Source organism: Heptranchias perlo, chromosome 8 (genome assembly GCF_035084215.1).
Source record: "Heptranchias perlo isolate sHepPer1 chromosome 8, sHepPer1.hap1, whole genome shotgun sequence".
Lineage (NCBI taxonomy): Eukaryota > Metazoa > Chordata > Chondrichthyes > Hexanchiformes > Hexanchidae > Heptranchias > Heptranchias perlo.
In genome coordinates, this window is record NC_090332.1 from 15,338,976 (window position 1) to 15,360,805 (window position 21,830).

At 42.4% G+C, this 21,830-nt stretch overlaps 1 protein-coding gene across 1 annotated transcript in view; it reads left to right on the plus strand.

The window, feature by feature from the left end:
• ryr2a (ryanodine receptor 2a (cardiac)) overlaps positions 1-21,830 on the plus strand; it is a 471,729-nt gene that overhangs the window by 144,535 nt on the left and 305,364 nt on the right. Inside the window, exons 20-26 of the mRNA XM_067988444.1 lie at positions 728-846; positions 3,411-3,544; positions 4,645-4,886; positions 10,287-10,479; positions 14,892-15,108; positions 19,054-19,158; positions 20,869-20,972. Coding sequence (XP_067844545.1) covers positions 728-846; positions 3,411-3,544; positions 4,645-4,886; positions 10,287-10,479; positions 14,892-15,108; positions 19,054-19,158; positions 20,869-20,972 — 1,114 coding nt within the window. The remainder of the gene's footprint in view (positions 1-727; positions 847-3,410; positions 3,545-4,644; positions 4,887-10,286; positions 10,480-14,891; positions 15,109-19,053; positions 19,159-20,868; positions 20,973-21,830) is intronic.

Below are 21,830 nucleotides of genomic sequence, written 5' to 3' on the forward strand. Positions count from 1 at the left end.
CAATTATAAAAATGACTGTAATATGAAGAATAATCTGTGAAGAGAAATGCGGTACAAAATATATTTGATCTCTAAGGTCCTATTCTATGTTTTATAAACATATTCCTCCATTCTGTATGGTTTGTTTTTCATATGGTTGATTATTCCATTCATAATTTGAGTTGAAGTGTATGTCAATAATATGATTCAGTAGTTCTCATGTACATACCTTTTTTGTACATTTTAACAGCAATACTGTCCTGTTCATCTGTTCCTGCAACAAGAAAACATTGTGCTAATCCTAGCACAAAATGTGTCAAAGTAGAACACACTTAACAGGCAAAAGCTGGACATTTTTTGTCTTTGTGTTATTTACCTTATTGGGCTTCACCAACAAGCTGGTAGGTTTATGGGTCTGTGTCAGATCGCTGCCTGGTGAAGTGCTGATCTTGGATATCCCGTCACAGTGAGCTCCAAGATGAGGCCAGACCATTCACAACACAGAGGAGAGAGATGGAGAGAGAGAATCACACTGTGCCATTCTAGCACACCTGCACTGGCTTCAGAGTGGCATTGGCGGAGGCCTGGCAGCAGATTGGCTGGGCTGGCTGTAGTCTTGACCAGGGATGGTGTGTAATGCGCTGAAGCGAAGGAGTACAAATAATAAAAAATCTTCCAAAAAGAAAAGTAAAACAAAAAGAATCATGTGCATTCATTGAGCTAATTAATTTTCATTTTTACCAAATAGGAATTCTTGAAGTTTTGCACTGTGTTCTTGTGGAAAGTCCTGAAGCTCTGAACATTATCAAAGAGGGGCACATTAAGTCTATAATTTCCTTGCTGGATAAACATGGAAGAAATCATAAGGTATATTTTGTTTATTTTTGTATTGATAATCATTTTACCTTTTGAAAAGGCATGTTGCTCAAATTATAAGAGCACACATGGGGAAGATTTCTTGTGAAATTGGAAGTATGTTTATAAAAACACATTTACATTTATTTATAATGTTGCTACGAATAGTAAGCAGAGGAAATCTTCCCCCAAGTATTTTGCCTTTTCTAAATGTTTTAATTCTAGGTAGGGTTCATCAATGGTAAATGCTTATCCATTTTTTAAAAAAGAAATGGAGTGATCTATGGTAGATGCCATAGACTTAGCTTCGCCTTTAATACTATAAGAATTATAGTTTGATTACTTTGTCCAAAAAACTTATTATAGAAGATTCAAATATTATCCCCTCTGTAAGCCTCTTCAAGCCAGGAACCACCTGCACCCAAGAGAGCAGGTGATCTGCTTCTGTCCCTCTGACAATGCTGTTCTGTGCACAAGAGCACATTTTAATTTTTCCATCCTTCTTCTTCTCCCAACCCCCCCCCCCCCCTCACCCCAACACCAACTTCCAAGGAAAGTACTTGGCATCTGCATGGTGCCTTCCTACAGTGACATGCCTTAAGATGAATTGAGTGGGGAAGTCAAAACGTGTTGGCATTCTGATGTACTGAGTCACCCATATTGTTGTTGTAATATAATATTTAAATAAAATTTCCAATCCTAGTGAAACAGGACTGAATAAAAATGTTTGATTAACAGGCTATTCAGTAATATCTTGTATAATATTTGTAGCTTTCTGCTTTTAATTTCTAAATTTTGCATCGGCATAGTTATAACAAAACCACCAACAAACCCTCCAATTATATACAGAACATATGGATTAATTACTGTATTACATATTAAGTCCATCTGTTGTGTTCTGCCCCAGGGAAGGTCCTAATTCAAGTCTCACACATGAGATTCTTGAGCCACTTACTAGGGAAGAGTAGTTGAGGCGGTTTCCCGATCCCTGTTTTTATCTTCAGAATACCTTTGCCTAGTGGGCTGCAGCCAAGGCTAACGAGCCCCAACAAACCTTCACAATGGGGATGGGGCGCATACACCCATCAGATGCAAGTACCTCTGCTGGACATCAACCCAGTATTCAGAGCCGGCGCTCTCATCTCCGCTCACTGGATTGGGACCCGAACCTAACCCTTCTGACTCAGAGGTGGCAAAACTACCAATGAGCCAACAGTCACTCCCTCTAGACACGAGTACCCCGCTGGATATCAACCCAGTATTTAGAAACCATAATCTAGTCTTCACTTGCTGGGCCCGTCTGGAGCGCTGCTTGGACCCTTCTCCTTCTGACTCAGAGGAGGGAATGCTACCACTAAGCCAAAAGCTCACTCCATAAAATAATATTAAGTAATGCAGTATAAAAGCAGAGCAATGGCATGTGGGTCCACATAATCAGTGAGAAGGTAAGTAAACGATGAGCAGCTGGAAATGGGAAGGAATCCATAAGCAGCTACAAGTAATCATGTTATGCAAGTTATACTCAAGTCATCATGACATTTTAACTTGTGACAGGTGAAAGTGGGGGGGAGAAGCAATAGAAGGGGGGAGAATATATGCAGAGGAGGAAGGATCAGTGAGTTTATCATAACTGCTCGGGTGGAGGGGGGGAAGAAGAGACTGTGATCCAGAAATGTACCCGTGGATTTATCCTCAACTCTATCTTGCTGTAGAATGACTTGTAGTTTTTGTTCAACAGTTTCTTTAAATTCAGTATTGTATGTCTGCTTGCACATTCAGCCTGTTTCAACCTCTCATAAATTGTACCTCAAGCAGGCAATTATATTGAGCTCCACATCCTGATCAAACACCAGCTTTTTGAAAAAGACTGTTGCACCATTTTGAACTCTTGTATTTTACCCCTCACATACCAAACCCAACACTTCTTCAGCTCTTTGATGTAGAGGTTTCGAGACAAACTCAACAAACACTTCATATGTATATATAATTTAACAATAGAAAAGAGATAGCAATAAATACAATGATGAATATCCTGGAACATAGACATTTTCACAATGGAACAGGGCAGTTCTTCTCATTTCAAAAGAACAGTGCTGCTGTTTAAGTAAAAGGAAACAAACCAATTTGATATGTTGATCAAAGATACAATCTGATCTTTTGAGTAAATAAAAACAAGCAATTTAGGCTTAAATATACTTCAACCGTGCTTTGTCTGCTACCTCTACAATTTTGCAGCACTTACGATGGATCTAATTGAAATTCCTTGTTGAAGTTTTCTTTGCAATCCCCAGAGTTGGTGCTTAAATGAGCCAATTGTCTGAATAAGTGCAGATGTGCAAGAATAACTTGAGCTCCCACAGGTTTCAGCAAGTGCCTTTGAGCAGCTGAAGCTTTGCCATTCTGAATGTGTGCCTTCCTTTATTTAGACAAGTTCCAAAATGTCCATATGTGGAAAAAATACACTTCCTGAGATAGCCTGTCCAAATCATAACTTTTATGGAAATAGTACTCCTTGTGGTAAATGACAATATGGAGAAAAGCAATTTTAAACAAAATTAATTTTCTTGTCATCTAAGGTTTTGGATGTATTGTGCTCCCTCTGTGTGTGCCATGGAGTTGCTGTGCGATCTAACCAGCATCTAATTTGTGACAACTTGTTACCAGGAAGAGACCTACTGTTACAAACACGGCTCATCAACCATGTCAGCAGGTAACATTAAAACCATCCCAGTGAATTATGTTCTGAAATACTGTACTTTTTAAATGCCATGAATGTTGCAAAGCAATAAACTGGTGTAATTTTTATTAATCAACAAATACTCCTTACACATTCTCATGAGGTCTATAAGCAATTTTAGACTAGATCTAGGTTTTGAAAGAACAATGCCAAGCCTCTGATTTTAAATATATCCAGCCTCCAACTGTAGCTTTGTTTTGAACATTTGGTCCTACTTTACTACAAACTGACAGCCCAGAATACAATTAACCCCTCTCTTAATCTATTAAAATAAATAAAATTGAAAAATATAAAATTATTGGGAATTTGACAAGCAGAAATGGAAATGTGAAGTTTGTATTTTAAAGACACGTGGTAAGTATAGTATGTTTTGGAGGAACAGGTGACTTTGGACCTAAGGTTCCCAAAGCTTTCCACCACTGGGGGTTTCCTCACCTCATGTCTGTTGTAGACTAATTGATAGGGATTGATTGCCATGATTAGTCAACAACTTCATTATCGTTGTATCATGTGACTGCCAGGATGGTGGAAGGCAAACCAGATGGACCTTGGTCTTTTTTCGTCTAACAGTTCCTGTGTTCCTATACTGGCCAGTGTTTTCTGCTACTGTGCTGGCGAGTCTGCAATTTTGTAGTCATGAAAATGAATGAGCAGAAAATTATGGGCTAGCTGGGAACAGAAGTGGAAAACCCTGGCCATTTTGTTGGGAAAGCATAGTGTAAGCTAGTTTTAAGGTATACCCAGCTTTTAAAAGAGGCCCAGAAATTCCATGGGAGACTTTTTTGGAGGTTGATCACGAGTTGGGGTAGAACTTTTTCCACCCCTGCTCCATCTTACTCCCAGCTTCACTTTGGCCAAAATTTCTGATGGGTGGATAAACAGGTGGGAACTCTGTAATTGGGTCCCATCTCAAATTCCATTCCCACAAATCTGTGCGGATACCATTTCTTTTACATCTTCTGGATTGTGGAATTTCGTGCTAGAACGTAGGTTAGAATTTTAAAAATGAGACGAAAGTTTCCCTGAGAAAGAAGTTATGATGAAGAAGCACAATTTTTTTTGTCTACTTTCAGTATGCGGCCCAATATCTTTCTTGGAATCAGTGATGGTGCTGCCCAATATAAGAAGTGGTACTATGAGCTGATAGTGGACCATGTTGACCCCTTTGTAACAACAGAAGCTACACATCTTCGGGTTGGCTGGGCTTCAACAGATGGTTACTCTCCGTGCCCTGGAGGGGGTGAAGGGTGGGGAGGAAATGGTGTAGGAGATGACCTTTACTCCTATGGATTTGATGGACTGCACTTGTGGTCAGGTAGGTAGTTCTATTCAATTAGGAATAATAACTCTTTGTATAACCAATTACAAATGCAAAGCTTGAGTCTACTTCCAGACTGTTGGTACTTTCTCCACATCAAAAACAATTTTAAAAAAAATCATGCCAATATGGAGATATTTTAACTAAAAACATCTGCCGCATGCCATACTGTTTGCAGTGAAAGATGGCCTGTCAGTCAGAAATACATGACCGACAGCTCAGTGGTTAGTTGCTTGACAATCTTATGCTACCATATGCTATCATTGTGGTTGATTGTTAATTTTAAAGTTGTTTGGTGTGCAAAATCTCAAAGTTTTAAGATATTATGGGGCTGATTTTAGATGTGAGTTTAACAGAAATCTGATCTCAGACAGTAGATGGGGATGGGGTTGGGGGAGGGTCTTCTAGTATTTTAGAACAAATGCTATCATAAGTACTCATTTAAAAAAAAATCAAACCATTACAATGAATTATTATGAACATTGAATTCCAAAGAAAAGTATCTTTTTTCTGATGATATCGGGCCAGAAATTGCGCAGAGCGGCGAGGCAACGCTCACCGCAGCTCCTACGAATTAAATTAATGCATATACTTACTGCGGGCTCTGTGGCGTCGAATTGCTTGATTTTGAACTTTAAAAAAAATTGTGCGCTATCAACCCAGCCTCTGAGCAGCGTGAGTTCACGTGCATGGAACAGTCTGTGAAAATAGAAGACACGCCAACAAAATCTGTCAGGAAGAGAAGTCACGCCCACAGATTCAGGCGACATTACTCAAGCAGGCAAACAGACTTCATTCATTTAAAGTTAGTATTCTAGATGTCATTGTAAAGAAAAATTTTATTCTTTTTAATAAAAAGGCAAAGGAATAATTGAATTAAATTAAAGAGACAGAAGGGAAAACATTTTTTAATTAAATTTTTTAATGACCAAAAACTATTAAAATAAGGTGTAATATGAGACCCCACGTTTTAAAATTTAATTTTTAGTTGTTTGGCAGTCATTAAGACTAACCGCACATTTAAAACTTAATTTAGACCTGGTATTTTTAAACGTACCTGTTTGGCGTAATTGGTTACTTTCCAACTGGCCAGATAAGCAACTTTGTGATTTTTTTCAATGATTTCTCTGATTGCAGCGTGCGATGGCCCTTTAATTCGAAGCTGTCATATCGCCGGCAAACCACTAAGAGCAAGTTCATGATTTGTGCGTTTTGGTGTGCATGCGCAAAAGCGGGACCTTGCTCCTTCAATTCGCCACTAAAAACGGAGAGCGCTGTGGAGCTCCTCTGTTATTTCAGGAGTGATTTCTGGCCCAATATTTGGGCAACTGGCTTAAAGAAATTAGTGAGCCTAATGGATTGAGGGAACTAATTAACTTCAGCAGATATAAGAAAAAGGACTTGTATTTATATCACGCATTCAGCATGTCTGAAAGCACCTCTGAATCGGTTAGTTACTTTTGGAATCCAGCCACGGTTTTTATGTGGACAAATGCTGCAGATAATTCACATACCACATGGTTTGCAGATGAGATGAATGACCAGTTAATGTGTTTTCTTGGTTGACCAGGAGAACTCCCTGTTCATCTTCAGTCAGTGCTGTGAGATCTATTACATCAACCTGAACAGGCTGTCAGAGCCTTGGTTTCGCAACTCATTTGAAATACAGCATCCCCAACAATGTAGCAATCCCTCAATATTGCACTCAAGTGTCAGCTACATCATGCGATTGAGCCCAGGAATGAGGCTTGAAACTACTGGCAATAAAGCTACCAACTGAGCCCAGCTGCCATTTAAAAAAAATATCCACAGTGTTTCAGCTTCAAAAGTATTGTAAATATCAATATTGTTATTTAGTTGCATTTTCTGTTACCATGTAGGTTATGATCTTTTATTGCAGCCATTTCTCAATTACAAAGTTTTCTGTTATGAGAATTTTTAATGTGTGACAAACCTGTGGACAGAAGAATCTGTGGACATTTTCATGATAAATATCTTACTGTGCTTTTACATTACAGAAATGCTGTTGACCACCTTTGTGAGTCTTACGCAATGGCAACACTCTCGCCCGAGTCAGAAGGTTGTGAGTTCAAGTCCCACTCGAGAGACTTGAGCACAGTACTGAGGGAGTGCTGCACTGTTGGAGGCGCTGTCTTTCGGATGAGATGTTAAACCGAGGCCCCGTCTACCCTCTCAGGTGGACGTAAAAGTTCCCACGGCACTATTCAAAGGAGAGCAGGGGAGTTCTCCCTGTGTCCTGGCCAACACTTATCCCTCAACCAACATAACTTTAAAAAAGAACAGATGATCTGGTCATTTCTTTCATTGCTGTTTATGGGACCTTGTTGTGGGCAAATTGGCTGCCGTGTTTCCTACATTACAACTTCAAAAGTACTTCATTGGTTGTAAAGCATCCTGAGATTGTGAAATGCAACTTGTTCGTTCTTTCTTTCAAACTTAAAATGATAAGTTTGTGATGGTCCAACTGCTGCTGTTAGTTATGGGAAGTCCCTGAACTACCTCATAGATGTGCTGAGCTTCTTCAGCTCTTGAGTGCTTTCTTTGAATGATACAGCACAGAAGGAGGCCATTCGGCCCATCGTGCCTGTGCCAGCTCTTTGAAAGAACTATCCAATAAGTCCCATTCCCCTGCTCTTTCCCCATAGCCCTGCAAATATTTCCCCTTCAAGTATTTATCCAATTCCCTTTTGAAAGTTGTTATTGAGTCTGCTTCCAGCACCCTTTCAGGCAGTGCATTCCAGATCATAACAACTCGCTGCGTAAAAAAATGTTTCCATATATTGCCTCTGATTCTTTAGCCAGTTACTTTAAATCTGTGTCCTCTGGTTAACGACCCCACTGCCACTGGAAATAGTTTCTCCTTATTTACTCTATCAAAACCCTTCATGATTTTGAATACCTCTATCAAATCTCCCGTTAACCTTCTCTGCTCTAAGGAGAACAACCCCAGTTTCACTAGTCTCACCACATAACTGAAGTCTTTCATCCCTGGTACCATTCGAGTAAATCTCCTCTGCACTCTCTCTAAGGCGTTGACATCCTTCCTAAAGTGTGGTGCACAGATTGGCCACAATGCTCCAACTGGGGTCTAACCAGTGTTTTATAAAGGTTTAGCTTAACTTCCTTGATTTTGTACTCTATACCTCTATTTATAAAGCCAAGGATCCTGTATTCCTTCTCAACTTGTCCTGCCACCTTCAAAGACTTGTGTACGTACCCTGCCCACCACCCCCCCATCCCCAAGGTCTCTCAGTTCCTGCACCCCCTTTAAAATTGACTCCCCAAAGCCTTTCCACCATCTACAAGGCACAAGTCAGGAGTCATAGAATCATAGAAGTTTACAACATGGAATACCTGTGATGGAATACTCTCCACTTGCCTGGATGAGTGCAGCTCCAACAACACTCAAGAAGCTCGCACCATCCAGGACAAAGCAACCTGCTTGATTGGCACCCCATCCACCACTCTAGACATTCATTCCCTTCACCACCGACGCACCGTGGCTGCAGCGTGTACCATCTACAGGATGCACTGCAACAATTCGCCAAGGCTTCTTTGACAGTACCTCCCAAACCCGCGACCCCTACCACCAAGAAGGACAAGGGCAGCAGGCACATGGGAACAACACCACCAGCACGTTCCCCTCCAAGTCACACACCATCCCGACTTGGAAATATATCGTCGTTCCTTCATCGTCGCTGGGTCAAAATCCTGGAACTCCCTTCCTAACAGCACTGTGGGAGAACCTTCACCACACGGACTGCAGTGGTTCAAGAAGGCGACTCACCACCACCTTCTCAAGGGCAATTAGGGATGGGCAATAAATGCTGGCCTTGCCAGCGACGCCCACATCCCATGAATGAAAAATTTAAAAAAGTACTGAAAACCAGTTTGAGAGTGTCACACGCCCAGAGGTTTCCTGCACTGCCTGCTTCTTCCTACCCTGTTGGATGGCCACCCACTTACTATCCTCTTGAACTGTTTGTGACTGCGGGGTGGCCACCTCCTGGAACATGCGAGCCAGGACATTCTCAGTGACTCTGAGCGGCTGGAGGCACTTCCTGCACATGTGTTTATCCAGCTTACATGAAGCGTCCTGGAGTTCCCACATGGCACAGGAATCGCAGGCAACGGGTCTCAGCTGTCCCATCATTTTACTTAAAAGCCTATCTACTTATCTCTTGTGTTTTATATATATATATATATATATTAGTTCATTATCCCCATAACTCCTATTATTTATATATACCAGATTTTTATTTAATGAAATTCAGATCTCTTTAATGATGGTATCTTCTACTTAATTTTATCCCCTTAGATCTAAATAATTTCTCTGATTATTTTATATTTTCTTATTTACTGTTGCCACTTGGTTTAAATTACATAGCACCTCCTTCCCCCTCTGCACCTAATCCCCGCTCTCACCAAATTCCCGTCATCACTCTGTTTGCAATTCGCTCCATTTAACAGATTCACCCAACTCTTTGCTCAACAAGCTCTGTGCTCAAGCTCACAACATACTTATGTCATGACATAAGTATTTATGATGCATTAGTCCAGTTGTTTCCTGCCTGAATAACAATTTCTTTTAAATTACAGCAATTTTTTATACAGGAAAGGAATATACAGCTTGGTGCCTCGACTCTGCTGCAGGCCTGTGCTGTTAGTCACATGAAAGATGGGCAAAATTAGCACAGTTAGGAGTTATTGTTGAAAAGTAATGATTGGTGAATTTAGGGCTGGTGCTGGGAATGTGGCTGCACCCTCTTATTCATTCTTAATGTCAGCCATCTGCACCCGACCCAGTTATTGATATCAGATGATGAGTTAGCCACAAGCTCATTCATTGGAGTATATGCATATTTTTTCATTCATATATAAAGGTGCTGACACTTACAATTTCATCTGCTAAAATTCCTATGAAGAGTAGCACGATTGTCAATTTTAAATTCATTCAGTTGAGGGTGTGGGCTGAAACTGGGTGTCTCGTCAGGTCAGGAGGGCTGACATTGTTAGTTGGGTCAGGTTCTGGATTCGCTGGGTCAGTTTCACTTATTTACTCACTCTGAATTAAAGGCAGATTTGCCACCTTGGTAAAGTGCCAATTTTGGTGCCGGAGAAGTGTGCTATCAGCATTATTTCAGGTGAGCCGTAATTAGCCACGTTTCTGCCTGCCATGATATCGATATTGTGTCTCACAAATTTGATGTGAGGAAATAACAACAAGCTGCCTTTTTGAATGGGTTCTTAACCTGTCAAAATAATCATGTAAGAGTATTTTTCTTTATAAAAGAGGAAAGTCTACCCAATGGAGTCTTTCGAGACAGTAGAAAACTGACGTAATATTTTCTTAATTTGTCATTTTTCTCCTTTTAGGGTGTATTGCACGGACAGTAAATTCACCAAATCAGCACCTTCTGAGAGCTGATGATGTTGTCAGCTGTTGTCTGGATTTAAGCGCGCCAAGCATTTCCTTCCGAATTAATGGGCAGCCAGTTCAAGGAATGTTTGAAAATTTCAATACCGATGGACTCTTCTTTCCCGTGGTCAGCTTCTCTACAGGAGTAAAGTTAGTCATTCTTTATACCTTTTCCATTCCCATGTTTATTTTAATTGTGTAACAGCGTGGCAGTCTTTTAGGGGAGACAGCTGAGCAAGCCAGGAACTATCCCATAATTCTGACACCAATATGTTTCAGCATTCTGCCACTGTAGTATATTGGAAAAGACACACTATTGCTGCAGTGCAGGATAAGTATAAGTACAGGATACATCAGTGTAGCTCTTTTGGATATAAATACTCCACGTTGCTATTTCCCCATCAATATCTTAATGTGGAGCCAGAGATATTTAATGATGCCTGTATTATATAAATACGATAGCATAATCCAGTTTGGCAAACAGCTGAGGATTGGCCAAAACCATTGAAAGTGACTAGGACCGATTTTCTTATGCCTATCACTATATTTACGCTGGAAAATGCAGCAGTAGGCAAACGCTAATTTTTTTGAAAATCCTGCCAGTTGGTCACTCGACGCCCGCCCAAATGCACTTTTGAGCAGGCCTCAAAATAGGCGACCATCGTTCCTGCCCGTAACAGGTGGCAGTCTTACTTAAATCGCAACCTTCGTGGCCCAATGGGCAGTGTAGAGCAGTGCACACCCCGCCCATTGATCTACTGGCATGGAGCAGCTTAACCAGCGGTCTTTAAAGGGACTACTGCAGCCTATTCCAAAAATGGCCATTTTTTCTTTCAATTTTGTGGAGCTAGGAGGAGCATATTTACGTGGGCCCCGCTCCTCCCAGGATCACCTCAACCCCTCCACTTTCCTCCCCCCTCCGGTATGCTCAGTATAGGAGCCACACAATTTTCTGCCATCCCTGACCAGCACCTCAGAGCACCCATTGGGTTCTTGCAGCTCACAAGTGGCATGTTAATGAGGCCGTTCCCCAGATGTTTCCAGCCACTCGTTGCCGTGATCAGGCAGGCAGCACAATCGCAATGCCCCCTCCCCCCGCCGTCCTCCCAATTACCGCAGCAAACCAAAATTAGCCCCTGTGCTTCTAAAAGACTCACGTGTTATGAGGCCTCAGAATTAAGCCTTTGATCACAGGGTTAGAAATTGAGCATCTTAAGTGTTGAGAATGCAGGTATCTGCATTCAGTTTAAGATGTTCAGAGAGGCGTTTGATTAAGTGCCGCATAATAGGCTTGTCATCAAGATTGAAGCTTGTGGAATAAAAGGGGCAGTAGCAGCATGGATACAGAATTGGCTAAGTAACAGGAAACAGAGTAGTGGTGAACGGTTGTTTTTCGGACTGGAGGGAGGTGTATAGTGGTGTTCCCCAGGGATCGGTACTAGGACCACTGCTTTTCTTGATATATATTAATGAATTATTAATAAATATGGGCATAGAATTGGGTGTACAGGGCACAATTTCCAAATTTGCGGATGACACCAAACGTGGAAGGGTAGTGAACAGTGAGGAGGATAGTGATAGACTTCAAGAGGATATAGACAGGCTGGTGGAATGGGTGGACACGTGGCAGATGAAATTTAAAGTAGAAAAATGCGAGGTGATACATTTCGGTAGGAAGATGAGGCGAGGCAATATAAACTAGAGGGCACAAATCTAAAAGGAGTACAGGAACAGAGAGACCTGGAGGTTTATGTACACAAATCGTTGAAGGTGGCAGGACAGATTGAGAAAGCGGTTTAAAAAAGCATACAGGATCCTAGGCTTTATAAATATAGGCATAGAGTACAAAAGCAAGGAAGTCGTCATGAACCTTTATAAAACACTGGTCTGGGCATCTCACTTTAGGAAAGATGAGGTGGTTCTTCTTGGTACAGAGAAGGTTGAGAGGAGATTTGATAGAGGTATTCAGAACCATGAAGGGTCTAGACAGGGTAGAAACTGTTCCCATTGGCGGAAGGGTCAAGAACCAGAGGACATTGATTTAAGGTGATTGGCAAAAGAACCAAAGGTGTCACGAGGAAAAACTTTTTTACACAGCGAGTGGTTAGGATCTGGAATGCACTGCCAGAGGGTGTGGTGGAGGCAGATTCAATCATGGCCTTCAAAAGGTAACTGGATAAATACTTGAAAGGAAAAGATTTGCAGGGCTACAGGGATAGGGCGGGGGAGTGGAACTAGCTGGATTGCACTTGCATAGAGCTGGCACGGACTCGATGGGCCGAATGGCCTTCTTTCGTGCTGTAACCTTTCTATGATTCTATGATTCTATGATGTCATCGCATTACCGAATTATCTGATAGCTGTTTTTAGAACCATTCAACTTCTGTTTGTGTTCATATGGTGCCTTTATAGGTCATTATTGCTCAATAGAACTTTGACCAGTCTCAAGATCATGCTTCCATTACCCCTTATAACTTTTCTGCCTCGGAAATCCCCGTAATTTTAAATAGATTTTAGCTCTATTTTTCATCTGTTTGATATACCTTGCCCATTGACAAATATCTTCCCAATTAAAGCAGACCATAAAACTCATGCAACTTATGAACCTAAGATTTTTTTTAGGAACAGGAAAATGCCTTTGGGCCCAACTATTCCTCATTTTTTTCACAGATTTACCTTGTGATGTCTGGATCTTTTACTCTTTGCTTTCTTGTATTCCTTGTACTGCTGGTTATATCTTGTTTTAGTGGGTTACCTTTTTAAGCAAAACATGTAGAGTACTGAGGGACAATTATGCGGGGGCCCTTATCTGTTGGCAGCACATATTGGAAATTTGCACACCCGCTGCCCATAATTGTCAGATAATTGTGGACAGTATGTGCCCGAGTTTCTGATGCATACTCCCTGCATGTGTGGTTCCCTACTGCCAGCACAGACCCCTCAAATTACCCCTCTGATCAAATATCTAAAGAGGATATAACAATCCACAACATTCTTAAAGCAACATTATTAATGTACTACATATTACAAGCCCTATCCAAGCATCTTCTCACCATATCTCTCTTCAGAAACACATCCAATTGCCCCATCATACCATTTATACTGCTGGCTTCAATGGCCTTCCTGATAACTTATTCCCGAACACTGTAATTTACGTTGTGCTTCCTTCTCAATCTCGCTATCTCCATCTTCTCTGCTTTTATGTAGCTTGGTGACATATAGACTTGGTGATAGTAACACAGGATGCTATGAGGTGTGAGCGCACTCAGGGATGGAGGAGACTATTTATCCATTCTTTAGGCTGCCTCTATTATGCCAGGACTAAATCAGCAACCTCCTGTTACAGCTAAGTTGTTATGTTTTGGGGCTTTATTCAAAATAATTTTCACAGGTACAGGATCGCAAACCATTCTTATAGGTGAGTCCTTACTCCCTGTGAATTGAATTTTGCCTTTACCTGCCCGTTTAGCTTATTTGTCTGACTAATTTGTAGCAATAATCACAGGCTTAACTATCCTTCCTTGGAAGACAGAAAATAGATAGACATAGAAATTATAACATGGAAACAGGTCAATTGGTCCATGTTGGCATTTGCCCTCCACCAAAACAGATTAATTGGCCATTTATCTCATTTGCCATGCGCTAATTGCTGCATTTCTGAACATAACAACAGTGGCTACACTTCAAAAAAATAATTCTTTGGCTGTAAAGCTCTTTTGGACGTCCTGAGGTTCTGAAAGGTGCTACATAAATGCAAGTTCTTCCGATCATTCTTTCTAAACTTAATAGTCTCGACCTCCAGCCCTACAACCCTCCGAGAACTCTGTGTAAATGAGGTTATTTTAATAAACTTTCCAATTCTCAGGAATCTCTCCTGAATTTAATAAATGTGCAAGAATGAAAGGTATGGTTGCCCCAGAAGTGAAGGTAATCTTAACACTTGTGGAATTTCAGTTGGAAAAAATGAATTCAATTTCTGCACACAAGAAAATCAGTTGAAGCTGCTTTGTGATGTTACTGACAATGTCACCATTATTGAATTTGTAGAAAGACAAATTTTATTTCCCAAACAAGTATTAGAAATCATAAATACAGAATTTTCCACTTATATTCATTGCAGTTAGAATGTGGCATTCTGATTGGGATTGTGAAATAGAATAGTGAGGGTTTTCCATACCTAGCCCCTGATGCCAGTCTTCTCAGACCGCACTATTAACACAAGGGTAGTGGTTAGTGGATACTTTATAAACGTGGAAAAATGGGTTGAATTAGAACTACAACCATTTTAATTGCTGTTCAATTTAATGACACTTAGCGATCTAAAGTTAAATTCGGTGATCTTGCATTCCTAGTGGGGAGCTTTGTTTGAAGGGGTGTGGGTCAGAGAATTGTCACTACAGTATTGTAGCCATATCTCTGTCCCAATCTCCTTATGAGCAGCTCTCCACTTATTTTACAGACTAGAGTTTAGTTATTCTGATGATTATAGATCTACATGATTTTGTTTTCTAGTTTTTAACTTGGCTGTTTCTTCTAAACAAGCTGCATTTATGTCTCCCCAGAGTCCGTTTTTTGCTTGGCGGTCGTCATGGTGAGTTTAAGTTCCTCCCACCTCCTGGCTATGCTCCTTGTTTTGAAGCTTTGCTGCCAAAAGAGAAGATGAGAGTGGAACACACTAAGGAATACAAGCAAGATCATAATGGTGTCAGGGACCTCCTGGGTCCCACTATCTCACTGACGCAAGCAGCCTTTACACCAATGCCTGTGGATACCACCCAGGTATGGTACTTGAGTAGTTTCTTGTTTCACTGGACAATTCCATATTGATCTGGGTCACCACAAGTACAACTTTATACTGGCTGTAGGAGCAGCATATTAATTGAGATGATTCAGATGCATTAAATGTATTCAAATTTGGAGCTTTTGTCCAAAAAGTGTATGTGAATTCAACTCCTTTGCATAATAACACACTGTACCATTGTGTTCTGTGTTAAAATGATATTGTGCTGAGGTCTGGACTTTGATCACCCCGGTGTATACAGAAAGACAATTGTGCAGTTTCTTTCAAGGTAGTAAAGCATTGAGGACCTGAGATGACATAGCCCTTATAGTATATAGATGAGTCACCTCAAACCTGATGTGTTGCAGCCTTGCAACACACCCCAGGTTTGTGTTATTATTTATAATAAGTAGCATTGGTTGACAATGTTCACTATTTTCTGTTTCTTGTTCTTTGCTGGTGGGACGTTCAAGACAGGCAGCGACAAATTAATGGTTTCTGTAATTCAACCATATGCCTTGAATATGAGTGGTTATTGTACCACATGGATTGAACAGCAGTGATAGTTTGTGTGTTTCAGGGGAATATCTCAATTTGTGTATACTATAGATTAATTCAGGTAAGGGATGAAGCTCAAATGTTTGCTTCATAAGCAAAGGTGTAATGGCTTAATCCTTTGAATGTTACTGGTCATCAGGAAGCTAGGGAAGATCGATATATTCAATTCATTGCTTAACACCACATTGTTTTCTTGACTGTTGAACATTTCACAGACTTAGCCATGAGTCATGACTCCAAACTGGCAAAATCTTGCATTGGTCCTTTTAAGAATTCTCACTGCAATGCTTCGATGTCATGTTTGCAATTTTGCATGATCCTTATATTGCATATGTACCTCACTTAATGGCTCTTTTCTTGTGCTTTATACTCACTTCTATTTTTGTATCACACCAATACAATTGTGGTTCTGTGTCACTGCTAGCAGCTAACTCCAGTTTAAATGATAAATGTTGAGTTTTAAGCAATGATTTATGCTTCCACTGAGGAATCATAGTCATTTTTTTGATAAATTGCTGCCAATATGTTGCATAAAATATGCTATGAATATGATTTTTAATGCTGTTTTAGCAGAATTTATTATATATTGGTGCCAGGAGAATGGAAATATGGATGCAGTGCTTTCAACTTTTGGTTTGTGTGCAATATTCCTGTTTTGTTGGCGTGACTGACTTTATTAGTTTCCCAACCGGACAAATAACAAGTTGCACTCAATGCATCCACTGCTGGTTGACCCAAAACCTGGGCTTAAAACATGACAAAATGCATCTGATGTAGTGTTCATGGAAATCGATAGTCCTAAAACCAAAATCTGAATCATTTATGTCCATAATAATTCTGTTGTAAACATGAGAAGTACAGTTCTTCATAATTTTGCCTATATAAATCTTGCATCTCGTGGTGCTAGACAGTGCCTTTGAATGGAAAGAATTTTAAATAGACAGACAGCTAGCAAGTTAAATGCATATTTTTGGACTGTTATTTTCCTTTTTGTTTTTTCTTTTGACCAGCTTAGTGACTGAAAGAGTCCATGCCATGTGTTTCAGTATAGCCATTTTTTGCTTGCCACTACAAAATAGGACAGGGTGTTTTTATTGGAAGCCATCTCTGTTTGTTATTTGGTGGAAGAGGAGGAGGAATATCAGAGAGCAGGTGAGATTTCACCAAAGGAAGAAAACTGTACACACCCATTATTGCCTTCCGAACCATGTATAGAACTGAAATATGGGGCTCGATGTTACCAGGCCTGCGGGTTTCTGGCGGGTTGGGTTTCGGGAGCGTGGTCAACACGCTCGGTGAAATTAGTGTGTTGCCCGCGCGATCGTAGCAGGCAACACACTAATAGGAATCAATTACCTGCTCCTCCGGGGTCCACGCTGCTGGTCTGCGCATCGGGCGGGCTGCGCATGCGCAGTACGATCTGTCAGCTGGAGGCTCTCTAGTTAAAGGGGCAGTCCTCCACTGACAGATGCTGCAACCAATGGAACAAATTTCAGCATGGAGCAGCCCAGGGGGAAGGCTGCTCCCAGTTTAATGATGCCTCACCCCAGGTATCATCAGATGGGGTGAGGAGGAGGGCGAAGACAGAGATCTTCCACCCGGCGGGCGGGAGAAAGCGGCCAGCCTCTGCCACCAAGAAGGCCTGGCTCGAGGTGGCAGAGGAGGTCACCTGCGCAACCAACATATCGCCCACCTGCATACAGTGCAGGAGGCGCTGCAATGACCTCAGTAGGTCAGTGACAGTGAGAACACAAAGTCTTTCCCCTACACTCCATCTGCCACAACACTGCCCCAACCCCACATCTCCTTCGGCACCGCCAACACTACTCTGTCACATCACCCCTCATACCCGCTCAAACCCCATCCTCATCTTACCTCCACCTACTCACCTCGCCAGTACTCATCCTGCCACTAACACGCGACCCAATCCTCATACAATCTCATGGCTCTATCCCATACTCACCCTCTCGTGCATCTCCCTCACGGCCAGCCTCACTCAACCTGCCACCACCTGTGCTGCAGCCACAGGGCATGCATCACATATGTGCAGTAGGCAGCGTAAGGCAAATGTTTCGTGAGCATGAAGGGGGTGCATAAGGGTGTCGGAGGGTTTGCCATGGGTGTTACCTATATTGAATTTCAGAGCAACAAACAGCACACATTATATTGGCACCACCACTGCCATGTCTCCGCGAATCCTGTCTGTTGTGTCCAATAATGCCCGCTCCTGGGTATCACTATGAGGACCCACCACTGATGCCACCCATCGTGTTACTGCAGAGTAGGTGCAGGTGTATTTGCAGGGCTCTTCTGCGCAGACCACTGAGAGACATCGGCGGTGTAGCCGGCTGCACCCTGGAAGGATGCGGAGGAGAAGTTGTGGAGGGCAGTGGTGACTTTGACAGCGACAGGTAAGCAGTTGGTGCTGGGGCCAGCCAGGAGCCGCTCGACATGAAAGAGCCTGCAGATCTCCACGACTACATGTCGAGCGAATCTGCGCCTCCGTGTGCACTGCTGCTCGGAGAGGTCCGGGGAGCTTCGCCTCGGTCTGTGGACCATGTGGCGAGGGTAGTGCCCTCTGCGATGCGTCTCTCTCTGCGGTAGCCCTCCCTCCTGCTGTGCAGGTGGGCGTGCAACAACCCCGTGTTGGGGGGCTGCATGTCTCTGCGGCGGACCGCGTGGACTGCGAGGCTGCTGGGGCTGGTCATGCTCTTCGTCCTCCGAAGGTGTCCACGCACCACCCATCTGGCAGGTGTTGGTCTGAGGGGTTGTGCAGGGTAGGTGGGTGGTTCCTCGGACTGGGGCTGCGGTTTCGTGTCGGTCTGTCCTCTGGCTTGGCGGGGGGTGGTGGGGGGCAGGGGTTGCCCTATGTGACGCGGTGGCCTCCTGCGTGGGTGAGGGCTCTCCCCCGTGGAGTGCACCTTGGCAGTTGCCACAGGCTGCTGGCTGCAACACGCCTGGTTGGAGAGAGACTGTTTCCTCCAGTGTGTGAAACACTCTGTGATGCAGGTAAAATCCCACACTTCCTCTTTTGACAGCTGATTCAGCTCATTAACTGACCTCAACAAGCAAGGTAAGTACTCTCAAGTGAAACCCCGCTGGCTTTAATTGCCTGCGGGATTCCCACCAGCGGGGGCCACGCACGCAGCCCCGCACGTCACCGGAGAACCTGGAAGTGGTCGGGATCGCGGCGCGATCCGGTCACGTGACCGCATATCGGGATTTTCGGGGCCCCCCCGCTGGAAACCCGCAGGAAACCCGACCCTAAAATCGAGCCCATGATGTCCTGGACCTTTGTTAATGTTCTTGTAGATTGAACTTTTAGTGTAATAATGTTTTGTAAGATGGCTTTGAAGAATAATGTTTCTCACTTGAATGCATTTCAGATTGTACTCCCACCTCACTTGGAACGAGTACGAGAAAAGCTAGCGGAAAACATCCATGAGCTCTGGGTTATGAACAAGATTGAGCTTGGCTGGACATATGGACCGGTATGTTCATGGCATACCATTTATTTGTACAGATTTGGTTGGCTAACTTTGAACTATAACCAGGAGGTATATTTTATTTGGTTCATTCGTTTAGCAAAAAAGGTTGTTGTGACTTTGAGCCAGGATAAAGACTTTTAATGTCATTAGGAAATGGAGGAAGATATACCTGTACGTTACAAAGAAGATAACTTTCGGAAGCAGTACCTTGGAACATACAGACACAGTTGTGCGCTTTCTTTGAGCTGGCTACCTCTGGATTATCACCCAGATTGGCCTGAAGTCACAGTTTAAATCAGTGGGCCTGTGTCTTGACACTTGGGGTGGAAATTCAACCCCCGCCTGAAATGGGTGTGAAGTTGGCGGAGCAGTGCGCAACCCGCTCAAAGCTGTTGTTGGGAGGCCTGAACCATAAATGGGTTTAGGCCTCATTTAAATGGCACCTTTGAGCTGCGGGCACCAAATAGGTACCCCCCTGCAACTTGCTGAAATTGTCTGGCTCCCACCCGGAGCCGGCCACGAGGTCGGGCCTGGGGGGGTGGGGGATGGTATGGAGGCAATCCCTGGGGGGAGTGAGCGCATGAGCGAGTTGTCAGCGGGCCAGAGTTCTTTTGTGGGCCCAGGAAGAGCACTCTGTCCCTGCAAAAAATAAATATAAAAAATTTCTTGAGCCCTTTTATGAAAAATGCCCTCTTTAATGACCTTTGTTTAGGGCGCTCAATGCCTGGTACAAATAGGCGGAGTCTGCATGGCGCATGCTCCACCCATTTGTACCTGAAATCTGCAATTGGGGTCCTACACTTGGCGTAGGATTTCATTTGCAAATTTAAGCAACCTTATGCCTGTTTCAGGCAGGCTGGCTGCTCGCCCATTTATGGGCGCGCCTGAAAATTGCATCAGGCTGGCCTTGGGCATCAATGGGGTGGACAGGGGCTCCTCCAGTTTTAAACTGCTGGCCGCCAACTTTTCTGGCCAGAAATGGGCGGCTGGCAGTTGAAATGTACCTCCTTGGTCTCCTCCCCATCAGCATTATCACCAGAGCAGTCCTGAGGCAAGGAGATCCAATATATCAGGTCTGTTCAGTGCTGAACAATTTGACCTTTTGAGAAAATGTCAAGACTTTATTTTATCAATTTTTTTTTTGAATTGATGATGGGTTGAGGTGGATTTCTTTGAACAAAAACTATTACCTTAGATTTAAGGCATTTGAGCCAAGCAGAAATGTGAGGTTTTTTTGTTATTTTGGCCAAAACTGAATGCAAATATTGTCCAGTTGAAGAAATAAGACTCTAGCCAAAAGCCCTCAGCATATATTAACTTAGTTTATTTATATTATCCAAATTACTGCACCAAGAAAAATCAGCGTTGCCTCAGATATATTAGGCATGTTTTTGCTGACTTTTTAAAATATTCAACCAGTTGAATGGTGCCACCAGTGAGTGATTAGACTGTGATTCAGAATATTATTTGGCAAGGTCTTATGGTGGCACATCTGTTGTCGTGTCCCTTGTGCCCAAGCAGCTAAAACTCAATGACATCATAACATTGCAGTTTAAGGAATTAAGAAATGATTAATGATTGATTTGTTGTCACTTAGCAGTTTCTTATTCCAAAGCACTTTATTTTGTTTCTAGCCATAATAGTAAATTATGTTATGACACCACAACAAAAAAGCTGTCTTTGCTTACAGTTGACTGGATATTTTGCTTACAGATCCGGGATGACAACAAACGGCAGCACCCTTGTCTGGTAGAATTCTCCAAGTTACCAGAGCAGGAACGAAATTACAATTTGCAGATGTCACTTGAAACCCTTAAGTGAGTTTATTATTTTAGTTTTTAATTTCTTTTTCTGTTCTTGATGTATAGTGACATTTAGCAATAATGATGGGCCGGATTTTGCTGTAAAAATAACGGTGAGGCTAACAGCGTTCACCGTTGCTCGTGTGCAAATTGGACAGTAACTTCCAGCGACCGCACATGTGCAGTTAAACGCGGAAATCCAGAAGTTGCTGTACCAGATGCCCTGCTCCTCCAAAAGCAGCGTGGAAACAGCATCTTGCCGGCTGGCTCCCCGTTCAAATGTATTGGACGGTGCAAAGTTCCTATACTGACATCACAGATATGGACTGAAGTCGCCAACAAAAGTTAAGTCAAGTCATTTCAAATCTAAGTACCATTTTAATTGGTGGTAAGTCTTAATCACTCCCAAACAACCTCTCTAGCACTGAAAATTAACTTTTACAAGTGTGGAGTCTCATTCCTTCAGATTTTAATTATTGTTGGACACTTAAAAAAAATTAAATAATTTATTTTCTTACTTTTTTTCGTCTCCTTTATCTCTCTCTCTTAACCCAATATTTCTGTCCCACTCTTTATTTCGCCTACTGTACCTGATTTGACATTGAATTCACTATTCTAAGCTACACTCCCTGGTTCAGTCTGTGCTGCTCATTAATGTTTCTTCAATCTGATTGGTTAAGGAGATACACAGTTGCTTGCCCTGTTCACACAGGTCCCAGATGCCCTGTCGAGGGCGCTGTGCTTTTTGGATCTCTAATTTACAGGAATTTGCCGTGCAAAAACTCCTAGAAAGTCTATGGGCAAGTGCAAGTCTAACGAATGTCTGGCACAATTCGTTCGCCGTTCACTGCGAAATCTGGCCTGATGAGCTTT